At 49.0% G+C, this 14,271-nt stretch overlaps 1 protein-coding gene across 2 annotated transcripts; it reads right to left on the reverse strand.

The window, feature by feature from the left end:
* Positions 1-838: 838 nt before the first annotated feature.
* LOC110124447 (ankyrin repeat domain-containing protein 26-like) lies at positions 839-12,231 on the reverse strand. Of its 2 annotated transcripts, XM_070454192.1 has the most exons (5): positions 11,880-12,231; positions 10,878-11,092; positions 9,447-9,675; positions 4,003-4,100; positions 839-2,760 (listed from the first exon to the last, which is right to left on the reverse strand). In XM_070454192.1, the coding sequence occupies exons 2-5, from the start codon at positions 11,021-11,023 to the stop codon at positions 2,601-2,603; spliced, it is 633 nt and encodes a 210-aa protein (XP_070310293.1). In that variant the 5' UTR covers positions 11,024-11,092; positions 11,880-12,231; the 3' UTR covers positions 839-2,600. The 2 variants fall into 2 exon arrangements, with proteins under 2 accessions (XP_070310293.1, XP_070310294.1); XM_070454193.1 differs by lacking the exon at positions 4,003-4,100 and having other exon boundaries at positions 10,878-12,231.
* Positions 12,232-14,271: the final 2,040 nt, after the last annotated feature.

A 14,271-nucleotide genomic window follows, 5' to 3' on the forward strand; every position in this document is an offset into this window, starting at 1 on the left:
TGTTTCTCAAAACCCCAGCCAGTTGGCCCCAAGGTGCCATGCACATTCCTGGAGCATCAAAGCACATGTATCCAATCCTGGCATGAGTCGCTGGGAAGGACCACCAGATAGATTAGAAAGCCGGAGAGAGGGACGCTGTGGATTGGCCGAGGAAGCAGGGATGAAGCCCATGGGGGAGACCTCAGGGTGGCCCACGTGGGAAGCACACAGTCCCGGAGGGCAGGGGCAGGGCTCCCTGCGGTCTCACAACAGGGGCTGCCCGTGTGTACCAGCCCTGGCCGAGCGACCTCAAGGAGGCCTATGACTGACCCACCCACTGACTGGGTAATTGAGGAAAGCTCTGAAAATTGAACGAAGACAAAAACAACACAAAACAAAACGGGGGTTGGCAGAGAAAAGCACCAGTCACGAAGAGGACACAAGTTGAGGACTCACAGGAGTTCCAGCACAGAAAAGGGAGCGATGACACGGGCGTGGCCTTTCTCAGGCACCTTCATGCCCAGGGTCACACGATCACACCCCAAGTCGGGAAAAGCAAGTGGCCTTCTTCCCACCTCAGGAAAGAGAAACGTGAGACAAAGCAACCAATGACCAGACCCTTCAGGTCCCAGGGCGGCCGCTGACAAGCTGGCTCCATCCCCTGGTTAGACTCCTCCACCAGTCAATTCCCTCTGCGCCCCCCCACCCAGCCCGTCACACCACAAACCCTTATCAGACAACTCCCGACAGGCTCCTCCCCCTGGTCAGACTTCACCCTCCTATCAGACTCCTCCCCCGGGCAGACTCCACCCCCTTATCAGACTCCTCCCCTGCTCTGACTCCGCCCCCTTATCAGACTCCTGCCCCATCAGCCTCCTCTCTCCCAGGTCACAGCTCCCACGTGGTTCCAGCAGCAGGCTGTGGGACACCAACCGATTTCAGCCCCAGGGGAGGCCACAAGTGCTTCCCCAAGAGCCTAGCTCCAGACTAGAAAACCTCACCTGAGTAATGGGAACGATCAGCCACAGGATTTCAGGGGTGGGGGAGTCTGGGGGGCTCACTGGAATCTACATGAAAGGTACATAAGCCCCAAACCTCCCAATAGCACCGGCTGCCACAGTCATGCACCTGCTCCTGACCAAGGCCCGTCCTGGGGTCTGGGAGCCGACCAGGGGCCTGTGTGGGGCAGATGCCTCGAACCCCTGCACCGTGGGGGAGGAAGGGACCCACTGGCCACTGCACTCTCCCTCCCAGCACTCCTCAGATGCAGCCTCCACCGGTCATCTGGCCAGAGCACGGCAGGCGCTGCCAGACAAGGAGTTGGCCCATCTTCTAAGGAGAACGTCCGCCATCACCTTCCCGCTGGACCCACAGGCCACACCTCCACGTGGGCCTCCCTCCAGAATTCTCCCTCCACCTCCTGACAAGTATCAAAGCCCCTCTTCACTTGTTTTGAAATATTACCTTTGTTCCACGGGTCCCACTGGAAACCAGGATTCTAAGAAGTCGGAGGAGCAGAGCACTACTGTCTGAGACAGAAGACAGGCGGAGGGCTGCCTCAGCTGGCGGCATCCTGCCAGCTCCACCAGCCTCCCAGCCCGTCCAGCTCCTTACAGCCGCACTGCCCTTGGGATGATCAAATTCTTCCACCTGTCCACACCCACTCCATCTTGTCTACACCCTTCACTCTAATTTCAGCACTATATAGTACTTGACATTTGTGAGATTGTGACTTATAATAAATATGAATTTGGTCTTCCTCCCATCTATTGCACAGCTTCCAAAACCCTCCAATATCCTAAGTGATAACAGCAACCACACCCAAGTTTATGCTGATAAGGTGACTTTGAGAACCACACCTTGAGATAGGCTGGTTGCCATGGAAATCAAGGATGTGATTAGAGGTTGGAACTTTCAGCCCTACCCCTGACTTCTAGAAAGGTCAGAGGCTGGATGTTGAATTCAATCACTGATGCCTCATCACTGGATCAGTCATGACTGTGTAACGAAACCTCCATAAACCCCAAAAGGACAGCATTCAGAGAGATGCTGGGTTGGTGAACACGGGGAAACTGGGGATGAATGAGGCCTGGAGAGGGCGTGGGGGCTCTGAGCCTCGTCCCACAGCCCATGCACCTCTCACCCTGAGTTACATCCTTTTGGAATAAACTGCTGATCCACTAATGGGTTTCCCTGAGCTGCTCTAGCAAATTAACTGAATCTGAGGAGGCCGTGGGCACCTCTGATCTTTAGCCAGTGGGTCAGAAGCACAGGTGACAAGCTGGACTTGAGATTGTTGTCTGAAGGCATTGCTGTCTTTGCCTGTGGGGTCTGCAGCTGTGTCCAGGGGGATGGTGTCAGAATGGAGTTCAACTGCAGGACACCCAGCTGGTGTTGCAAAATGGCCTGGTGCAGGGGAAATTACACAGATCTAGTGACCAGAAGTGCCAGGGTATTCAGAGGATTTTGTGCAGTGCAGACGAAAACACGAGAGTTTTCCCCTAACAGAACCATTTAACAAATCAGGAAGCCAAAGAATAAAAACACCCAGGTGCTGCAGTCCATGGATCCAGTCCATGCAGCTGGGGATCATAGACCTGCTGCATTGTTCAGGTACAACATCATATTCCAGAAGTCACAGAATCACAGAAAGAGATGTAAAGAAGGCCACAAAGGCCTCTCACCTGACTCCAAAGACCCACTGTCTTCATCTGAGGAGGCAAGACCAGCCTGTGATGAAAACACAGCCACAAAACCGTCCTTAAATTCCTCGAAGTTAACCTGTGAATGTGAGAAAAGCGGTCAACACTGCTTTCGACAGGCCACGTACATAACACACTGGACTTTGGCATTTTCTCAGATCTTATGTTGCCTTCAACACTGAGGACATTTATTTTTTCAAATACTGACTTAAGGTTTTAAAAACCTGAAGATATAGTGAGGCAATAAAGAGTGAATCATAAGTCCTTCACCAAAAAACACTATCAACAACTCCATAAAAGGAAATTAGATAAGATAGTTAGAAAACAGTGCAGAAAAGAGGCGTCTGATGACCACAAACATTAGCACATAAAGAAATATCCATGCCTTCACTACCCACCAAGAAAGAGAACATGCCAGCACCTAGGCTAGTCCTCCACCAAGGTTCCTTTCCTGATTAAATCCCACGCCCCTACACTGGGGCAAAAAAAAAAAAAAAGCTCTGAATACTCACACATATGTCCTAAGAGTTTCTCTGGAGTATACGCACCTAAGAATGGGATTGCTGGGTCACAGAATATATCATTTATATCCTCTTGGCAAATTGAATCTTTTGTCACTATACAATGCTGACCCGCTTCAGTTCGCTCATGCTTTTTACCCTAGAGACTTTCTTATGGAGCTTAAAAGTTTCACATCAACCAGTTTTACCCGCTTCAGGGCCAACACAAAGCACCTCTGATAATTTGTGTCTTTGTTACCATTTATTTTAACTCTTAACAAGATATTTTTGTTTTATATAGCCAAGGTTCATTTAGAATTATTCAAATATTTGCCACTTTGTTTTTCCTTTCTTCCTTCATTTCCAACCTTCTGCCTGGGATAGTTTTCCATCTATCTTAAGTAGATCTTTGAGACTTATGCTTTGCTTAAGTATGCTGGGGCTAAGCTCTTTTAGTGTGATTGTCTGAAATCTTTTCCTTTCACTTTGATTCTTTTTTCAGCAAAAGCATAATTTAATAAAAGAATATTGGAAATGATCCAGACGTACTTAAAGAAAATGGGTAAATAAACTGTGACTCAGTCAGACAATGAAAGACGACAACAGGGGAAACAAAAACACAGACAGAGACAACACATGGACACTGACCTACATTCTCTGAATACAGACTGCAGACATGATACTGAGTAAAAGAACCAGAGTATGCACTGAGCGTGTGCTGTATACATCCACCTGTATGAAATTCAGAAATAGGCAAACAAATCTCTACTGTTCTCATCAAGATAGTGGCAACTGTTGGAGCCAGAGGGACCCCGGGGCACCTGAGGAGGGATGCAGGATGCTGGGGGCCCAGGTGTGCTTGGAATGGATGTTCACTGTGCTGCACACTTTCCAACTCTTTTCTCTGCCTCTGCTTCACCTGAAGTCACACAGAAGGAAATCAACACAAGAGATACTTGTAGGTCAAAATGTCACTGATATGTGCTAGAGAAGCAGGCCTGGGGCTCTAGTTCCAAGCATGCTTCCCAAACCTGGCACAGAACTTGAATGAGCACATTTCTACTGCTTCCTCTGAGCATTAAATGCAGCTGTTGGCTGTGGAATGTCTCTGCCTGGGTTATACACTATCAGACTTGAAGGTGGAGTACTTATACCTGTGTTTATCTTCTGGCTCCCCAAATAACATGTGGTCTCACGGCTGACACATTGTAAATACTCAACAAATGTCTACTGGATGTGGGGGGTCTCTATAGCCTTTCAAAACTGAGCAGAATTCACCTTCTCAAGGAGACATTCCTTCACCTTTTTTCTTAAAAAAAAAAAAATCTATCTATCTATTTTTGGCTGTGCTGGGTCTTTGCTGCTGCATGCTTTCTCTATTTGTGGCGAGAGGGGAACTACTCTTCCTTGTGCTGTATGGGCTTACCATTTTAGTAGCCCTCACTGGAAGGTGGGCGTGAATTTGCTAAACTGCTAGTATAATAATGTCTGAAACTTCTTTTTTACGATGACGCATCAATTTCTTCAAGTGGATCTATTAATTTATTGTTGTTCAGCCACAAGTCATGTCCCAAATTTTTGTGACCCCATGGACTGCAACACAGCAGGTCTCCCCTCTCCTTCACCATCTCCCAGAGTTTCCCAAAGTTCATGTCATATCGGTGATGTCATCCAACCGTCTCATTCTCTGTTGTCCACTTCTCCTCCCTACCCTTAATCTTTCCCAGCATCAGAGTCTTTTCCAATGAGTTGGCTCTTCCCATCATTGGCCAGAGTATTGGAGCTTCAGCCTCAGTCCTTCCAGTGACTATTCCAGGTTGATTTTCTTTAGGACTGACTGGTCTGATCTCCTTCTGACTCAAAAATCTTCTTCAGCACCACAATTCAAAATCATCAATTCTTTGGCACTTAGCCTTCTTTTCTTTTTTTCTTTTCCATTTATTTTTATTAGTTGGAGGCTAATTACATCATTGCAGTGGTTTTTGTCATACATTGAAATGAATTAGCCATGGATTTACATGTATTCCCCATCCCGGTCCCCCTCCCACCTCCCTCTCCACCCGATCCCTCTGGGTCTCCCCAGTGCACCAGGCCCGAGCACTTGTCTCATGCACCCAACCTGGGCTGGTGATCTGTTTCACCCTAGATAATATTTATGTTTCGATACTGTTCTCTTGAAACATCCCAACCTCGCCTTCTCCCAGAGTCCACAAGTCTGTTCTATACATCTGAGTCTCTTTTTCTGTTTTGCATATAGGGTTATCATTACCATCTTTCTAAATTCCATATATCTGTGTTAGTAAACGGCACTTAGCCTTCTTTATGATCCAACTCTTACATCCGTACATGACTGCTGGAAAAACCACTGCTTTGACTATATGGACCTTAACTAATCTCATATTGAAAAGGCTGTGTCCAGACTTTTGCCATGTGGATCAATACTAGAAAGAATATTCTTGCATAGCTTTCATTTCACAGAGATATTGTATTGCTTTCATTTTACCTTCTGAGCTTCTACATATTGTCTAGCACATAATAAGTGCTCAAAAATACTTGTTGAGGGACTTCCCTGGTAGTCCAGTGGCTAAGACTCCAAGCTCCCAATGCAGGGGACCCAGCTCCACTGCTGGTCACGGAACTAGATCTCACATGCCGCAGCTAAGAGTTCGAATGCCCCAACTAAAGATCCCGCATGTCACAGGGAAGACTGGTGAAGCTAAATAAGTAAATATTAAAAAACAACAACAAAAACAAAAACCTTGACAACCTGGGAGCAGAATGAAATGGCCATTTTGTTTGATCCAATCTCAGATTTCTTTTGTGTCTTTGATAATACTTATCAGCTTTCCTTTAAGCCATCAAACAGATGGGGATTTGGGAATTCTCTGGTGGTTCAGTAGCTAGGACTCTGCACTCTCACAGCCAAGAGCCTAGGTTCAATCCCTGGTTGGGGAACTAAGATCCCACAAGCTGTGTAGAGTTACAGGCAAAAAACAAACAAACAAAAAAACAGGAGGGAATCTGATGGCTGAGTGTGCTGCTGTTTTAACTGATACCATTTGACTGTGTTTCTGTGTCCTCTCCCATCACAGGTCACAAAGGGATGAAGGGCCAGGATAAAACACATCAAGGAAACCAGATAACCTGTTTATGCTGTTCTAACCAGTGTTGATTTTCACAAATGTGCCTTTTACTCACCTAGCCCTCGGATACAATTCCAGATGATATCAAGAGGGGCTAGGACAGCAGTGATCAAAGTCACACCCATTTTTTGTTTTGTTTTTTTCTTTCTGGCCACACCACGAATGGCATGAGGCATCTTAGTCACCAGCCATGTATGGAACAAGTTCCCCTGCAGTGGAAGCACGGAGTCTTCACCACTGGACCACGAGGGGAGTTGCCGCACCTGAGTCTGAAGTCCACAAAGAAAGGCAGCAGCGGCAAAGCGCCCGAGCCGCGTGGGCTGGGTGTGTGAGGCAGGGCCCTCCTCGGCCCAGGAGCAGCTATGCTGGCAGCGCCGGCCACACGGGCTCTGGGGGAAGGGACAGGAGGCCGATGCGCCTCGAAGCTCCCCCGGGGCAGCAGGGAGGGGTTTACGGTGGTTCTTCACTTGTTTCTGCCCAAGAACCAACTCAGGAATCTTTCCAGGCTAGGTTTTTTTCCTCATTCAAAATGAGACCACTTTTATTGAGCTCTGTGGGGGGAAAAATACTCTTCCTTCAAAGGTCAGATGGCCAACACAACTATAGACACTGCGTTTTTGTTTCCGGTTTGTTTTTTTCTTTGTTTTCCCCAGACTGTGGGATCTTAATTTCCAAACCAGGGACTGAACAGGGCCCCTGGCAGTGAAAGCCCAGATTCCTAATGACTGGCCCACCAGGGCATTCCCAGGCGCTGTTTTAAAATGAACGTGTGTACCTCTCTGGTGGTCTAGTGGTTAAGAATTCGCTGCCATGTTCAAATCATGTTCAAATGGAGGAAGAAGTCTGAAGTCGAATGTTAAGAAGGAGAACAACACATCTGTGATTTTCTTCAAACTTTTCCATTTAAGGAAAAGACAGAAAGGTGAGAAAATTTACACACAAGAACCAGCGTACCAGCAACTTTCAATCCTGAAGATGTTTAGCCAGAGGGATTCTCTCCTAAGTGTGTTTCTGAACTATGCCCCATAGACAGGGAAGGTCCCACAGGGGTCACTGCAGGGCTGAGGAACACAGAAGTCACAGCTGCAGGGCCTCTGACCGCTCTTCAGCTACAAGGTTCTATGCTTGTCTCCGTTTCATATAACACGGTTCCCTGCAGGAGTTTTCTCTTTTAAAAGAAAGTTTCCTTTCTTTGGGAAAAAAAGAAATTTTTGTAAGGTATGAGAGTCATTGATTTAGTCAAAGTTCCTAATTCTACAAAAGAAGTAACAAAGGCCATGTCCTTCTGACTGAGTCCAGAGTCCTAGGACACCTACTTTCTCAGATTAAGGAAAAACACTTAGATTTTTAACTATAACATACACAAAATGAACATGTAAAACCTTGTTATACAGTTGCTTAATGCTTGTGGTGTGACATGACTTTCGAAGTAAATTATGTGTTTTAAATGCATGAACAAGAATAAATCAATATCAAATTCCTATTTGTCACAGTCGATACAGTTAATTTAGAAAGCATACGTATTTTTTAAACAGAGGACAGGGAACTTGAAGGAGAGAATCTTTAGTCGAATGAAGTAGGCCAAAAGTGAAGAGATTCAACCTTAAAAAGATGTTCATTTCCTCTAGATAAAACCTGGCTTGCTAAAATGACTCAGCAATGAATTATCCACATTTTGGGTTATTGAGGACAAAATTTTAAACATACAACAGATCTCTCTTTACTGTTCAGCATACTTCTATCCAGGCTCTCATCATTAGTTGGTATATACAAAAAGCATGGGTGTAATCTCAACTATAATCTAAATCCGGTAAGAAGCTGCAGTTGAACTTCATTTCCCCAGCCTGAAGTTTCAAGGGGAGCGCTTATACTCCTACCCTCTTCATGAGAATCGAGATTTACCTAACAGGTGAGTATGGGAGAAGGAACTAAGAAGCCCTTGCTTGGTTCCCCATCTCTTCTTTGAAAAGATGTATGTGCGCACAGCCCTGTGAACTTGGGTCTGTGGTAGGCAGCCGCCCCTGGGACGGGGGTCAAGCATTTGCTTCCTCCTCTTAGGCCTGCATCTGCGTGGGCAGGTCTCTGACTTGGGATGAAGTATTTGGAGGCTCGCTGTGACTGCGCAGCTAAAGCACGTCCTCCAGGTTCATGGCTCTCAAGTACTAAGACCCAACGTAGCTCCAGTGCTGTCGAAGAAACCCTAGATTGCTCTTTTGTGATGGCAAGAAGCCAAATGGGAAAACAGGTTGAGACTGCATTTAACAACGGCTGCTTTTCTCTGCATCACCAACATCATGAAAATACCATCAAAACCACAAACCCCTGTGCACTGACTGAAATGGAGATTTTAATCACAATGATTTCACAATGAAAACTAGTTGCAATTTAAAGACTCCCCTTCATTGCTATCTCAGTCATCATTCATCCAGGTGATGTCAAGACAGAGACAAAAGTGAGCTTCATTTACAAGTTTTCAATATGTGATCTAACTACAAACTTAGAAACATTCTACAAATGCTCAGCAAGATATGTTTTAGAAATTTAAACCAAAATTCTGTAAGTAAAATAGCAATTAAAGTTGTACTCTTGTACAAGAAAAAAACAAAAAATGTTAACCTAAAACCAGAAATTAATCTTTTGATTATGTATCACAAGTTTGTTTAATTCATAAAAAGGATTTATCTAGGATTCCTTCAAATAAAAAACACCCATATGTGGTTAGTGTTTAGATGCCAGTCACTTACACTTAGGGGTAGAAAAACTGTGGTGGGAGCAGCAGAGCCTGGAAATGATTGTGAACCACTGCCAAAGTGAAATCAATTAGAAAGTAAATCAAACATCTGAAAGTACACTTTCTGGTTACTAGACAATAAGATTTCATTACTAAAGTAGAATTTCAATGTAGCTTTTCAAGAAATTTAAGAATTAAAGAAGTTATCTCTTAAAAACGAGAGATCTAGCACACAAAAAAATCATTAAATGTCTCCTTGATTATCACAGTTGATTATGGTTTTACTTAGTGTGCATAACTCAAAAAAACTCAGAAGTTCACCAAATTAAAAATAAGGATCATTTATATCAGAAATCTGAAACCCAGTGGGAAAAAAAAGAAAAGAACTAACCTTGGTCAAGTAAGTCTCCACGCTGTCATTTGAACGGTGTGGAATTGAGGTAGAAAACCCTACGTTTGCTCCTGAAATAAGATTTGCATTGAACCCTGAAGTAGGATTGAAATTTCCAACAGAAGAGGGCTCCAGGAATGGTGTGCTGCGAAGAGTGCTGAGTAAAGATCTGTTCTGCTGTTTCTCCACCTCAAGTTCGGTGCTCATCTCTGCCAGCCTCTCATTAGTCCTTGGGAAGATGGAAAGCACTGATTTCATTCACGCTTCCCTAAATACTTGCAGTTTGTAAGCTGCCATAATTTCCATTACCCTGTGTGAACACTGAAAACAGAGTAGACCTGCTGGAAACAGTGACAGCTGTGACCCTGTTCTATAGAAGTACACCTGTGTCTGGGCTCCTCAGGCAACAAGTCACAGCTGCCAGGGGAGCGAAAGGGCGTCAGAGAGAGGGAGGTGGGCTCACAGTGACACCTGCTGCCTCTGGGACACGCCTGCCCCAGGACAGTTCAGGGATGAAGAAACACACCTCCCACAAAGCCACGTTCAAGTGCTTCCTCTCACCACCCTTGTACATACGTGTCACTCATGACCTCAGAGAAATTAAGCACTTGGCTCTGAGGAATCACCTCAAGCCACAATCTCAAGGGGAGGATGAGAAAGTCAGTGGGTGAGACTGAAGAGAGCTAAAACAGCCCCAGGAACAATGACAAGTATCCCCTGCTTTTCCAAAGTTCACCTTACTTTACTTCACTTCTATTAATGGCCTATGTCAGCACCTCTTTTTGATGATCCAAAATAAATAAATAAATAAGGATCCAAAGACAAATTTTGGTCTCATTTAAAATGCCAAAACTCTAAACAGCGTTGAGCGTATGCTTCAGAAGGAGAGGCATGGTGCTCCCCATGCAGGGAGACTGGCCCCACCAAGCTCCTTCCCCAGAAGCCACACCCCACATCCCAGCATCAAGTCCCACAGCCCTGACCTGTGCTTCCCTTGTGTGTACTTATTGTACGCATGACTAGCAGAACGCGTCCTCGGGTCCCTGCTCCTTTGCTGTATGCTCTCTGGGCTTAGGAAAGGCGTCCTAGGAGTGCTCTGCTTTCAGATGGCACTGCAGGTGGGATCTGCCCCTTCCAGCCTCCACACCCCCCCTCAGTCAGGTCGCCATGCCAGCGTCAGCCACTCTGTGAATTACCCTGCCTTTCACCCCTGTGTGAATATTCCCCGATTTCACAAGCATGCTTTTACTTAGTGTAGGAAAACTTACCAGGATATCTTATTACTCATTTTTCTTAGGGTGACTTTTGGAGTGATTATCTAGTTAGCTTTCACTTCCTACTAATCTCAGGAACCTGGCTCTATAAAAATTAGGCTTCAGACACAAATTAATGGACTAAATATATTTTCTGTGATTCTGGGTTTTGACTTACTTGTCTAGTTTCTTTTCCAATGACTTTCTAACTTTTAGTTCCTCTAGGTAGTGTTGCTTATATTTTTCCAACTCTGCTTTATTAGAATCTTCAAAAGTTTTCATCTTGGAGAGTTCAGATCCCAAGTCTTTAGTTCTGAGTTCCATCTGACTTCTTATGGAAGCAATATGCTCCTCTTGGAACTGCTGTAAATTTTCTTCAGATGCTGCTTGTATCTAAGTCAAATTTAAAAAGATACTTTTTTTAATGATTATAACCTGAATAATATTTGTTCCATTTAGTTTTGAGTCAGTAATTCAGAGAGCGATTTTAAATGCGAAAATAAGAAAATCGGAACTTGAAAATAATCATCGTTAATGTGACATGAATTAAATCTGAATTATAAAATTAACGTGGAATCAATGTTATAGTAGTTATAGTAGTCTCCAGCACTGCAGCCGGATTCTTTACCAACTAGGCGATCAGGGAAGCCCATATTAAAACATCACTAAAGTAAATTGCTGTTGTCATAAGTCCATATATTTATCACTACCTCCTCCATGCTTTTGTGTCTCTTGAAATGTTCCCTGAAGATCAGCTTGACAATCCAAACACATCAATACTTTCAACTTTCAAGAACTATCTTTTCAAGGCCAAAGGGGTAAAAAACCACCATTCAGCCTGTCTCTCTCTGATCCTCTCTAGCAGTTTTACACATGCACAGGTACCAGAGAAACATACACTTGTTGGGAGACTGGGACTTACACATGCCACATTACACACTATTGTTGATAAAATAGATAACTAAGGAGGACCAACTCTATACCACAGGGAACTCAACATTCTGTAACAGCCCATATGGAAAAAGTGTTTTTATAAAGAGCAGATATACATATATACACATAAGTGATTCACTTTGCTGCACCCCTGACACTAACACAATATTGTAAACCAACTGTACTCTCTAAACTTCTTCTCTTGAGAACAGAAGGAAGAGACACAAACATTTGGCTATAGACTGACCTGGCATTATGCAGTAATTTTTAGATAAAAGCCACTTCAGAACCCAAAGTGTAGGGTAGGTAAATCAGGATATTGTCACTGTCTTCAAATTAAAAACAATAAGCAGCCCGGTGGCGGCAGGACGCACGCACTGGCCAAGCCCACCGCTGGAGCCTCCTAGCTTTCTATGGGCGCCCCGCCAGCCCCACGCGGAGGGGGTCCGGTTTCAACCTCCAGCTGCCAGGCCCTCAGGCCAGATGGTGACCGCCTGCCCTCCTGGCTCCCAGGGCCCCACTTCTGGCTCACACGCCCCCTGCGCTGCAGACTCGGCTCACAGCGCCCCGGGACGCCGGCCCGCGTGTCCGACTGACAGATCCCCTTATCCGGCTCACACGACCCCCGCCCCCCTCCCCGGCCCCCCCCGCCCCGCGCTGGCCCGGCTCTCGCTCCCCGCTCACACGCGCCCCTCTCCCCGCCCCGCGCCGGCCCTGCTCGCCGCTCACACGCCGCCGGCTCAACGGTCACCGCTCACACTCACCCCTCTCCCCGGCCCCGCCGGCCCGGCTCACGCTCCCTGCTCACAAGCACCCCTCCGGCCGCTCCCAGCCGGCCCGGCTCACGGCTCACACGCCGCCTCGCCCCAGTGCGCCGGGCCGGGCTCCCCGCTCTCACAACCCCCGACGCCGGCACGCGCTCCCCGGCCGCACCCGCCCCGCGCAGGCGCACGCCCGGCTCGCCGCCCTCACAACCCCGGATCCCCTGCGTCGTCCGGTGCTCGCCGCTCACACGCTGCCCTCGCACCAGTGCGCCGGGCCGCGCTCCGCGCTCTCACGACCCCCTACGCCGGCACGCGCTCCACGGCCGCACGTCCACCGCGCAGGCGCACGCCCGTCTCGCGGTCCACACAACCCCCGCCCCCAGGCGCCCGCAGGTAGTCGCAGCTCACACGCCCCCTGCGCCGCAGGCCCGGCTCACAGCGCCCCTGGACGCCGGCCCGCGTGTCCTACTGACAGAGCCCCTTATCCGGCTCACACGACCCCGCCCCCCTCCCCGGGCCCCCCGCCCCGCGCGGGCCCGGCTCGCGACTCACACGCTGCCAGCTCACCCTCCCCGCTCACACGCGCCCCTCTCCCTGCCCCCTGCCGGCCAGGCTCTGGCTCCCCGCTCACATGCGCCTCTCCGGCCGCTCCCAACCGGCCCGGCTCCGGCTCACACCGGCCTCGCCCCAGTGCGCCGGGCCGCGCTCCCCGCTCTCACGACCCCCGACGCCGGCACGCGCTCCACGGCCGCACGTCCCCCGCGCAGGCGTACGCCCGGCTCACCGCCCACACAACCCCCGCCCCCAGGCGCCGGCTGCTATTCGCAGCTCACACGCCCCCCGCGCGCCGCCGACGCTCTCAGAGGCCCAGCCTAAGTTCTCCGCCTGGCACCACGTTCTGCGAGAGGCCATGGAGCGGGCCCTGGAGCCGCCCCGCGCGGCCGAAGGAAGGCTACCTGAGGCGGGGCGCCGTGAGGGCGGAGGCGGGCGGGCGCCTCCCGGGGCCCCTGCTCTGGGGCTGCACAACCGCGAGTGGGGTCGTGGGTGTGCCTGTGGTTCCACTCCGTGGCTGTGGGCAGGTCGGTTTCGGCAGCTTCCCGCGTGCGCGGGCGTCGCTGCCACTTCCTCAGTGCCCACAACCGCCCCCCGCCGCTCCCAGTCCTCGAAGCCGCTGTGCGCGCCGGCTCCGGTGGGCGTCTCGCCCCGGTGACGCGCGGAGAGACCGGGAGACGGGCTGCTGGAGCTCAGGTGCGAGTTACCCCGGAGAGGTGGGGACGGGGTAGCCCGGGCGTTAGGGCCGCGCCCTGAGGGCTGCGGTGAGGGTAGCCCCGCCGGGGAGCCGGCCCTGCAAACACCCTCCCCTCCCCGCCGGGGAAGGGCGGGCAGCAACGGGGCTCTGAAGCCAGAGGTTCGCTCTTCACTCACAAGGCATTTCAGAGAAGCCATGGGATTACTCTGTGTTTAGATAGCTGTCGCAGCGCTTATGGCTCATCTGGTAAAGAAAGAATCTGCCTGCAATGTGGGAGACCTGGATTCAATCCCTGGGTTGGGAAGATCCCCTGGAGAAGGGAAAGGCTACTCACTCCACTCTTCTGGCATGGACTGTCCCAATGAGTCAGACTTTACGAAGAGTCAGACTGAGCGACTTTCACTTCACTAATTAAGGGGCTTCTCCACTGATGACGGGGCTTCCCTCATAGCTCAGTCGGTAAAGAATCTGCCTGCAGTGCAGGAGACCCGGGTTGGGAAGCTCCTCTGGAAAAGGAATTGGCAACCCATTCCAGTATTCCTGCCTGGAGAATCCCATGGACAGAGGAGCCTGGCGGTCTGCAGTCCGTGGGCTTGCAAGAGTCGGACACGATTTAGGGACTAAAG

This window comes from Odocoileus virginianus, chromosome 24, assembly GCF_023699985.2.
Source record: "Odocoileus virginianus isolate 20LAN1187 ecotype Illinois chromosome 24, Ovbor_1.2, whole genome shotgun sequence".
Taxonomy (NCBI): Eukaryota; Metazoa; Chordata; class Mammalia; order Artiodactyla; family Cervidae; genus Odocoileus; species Odocoileus virginianus.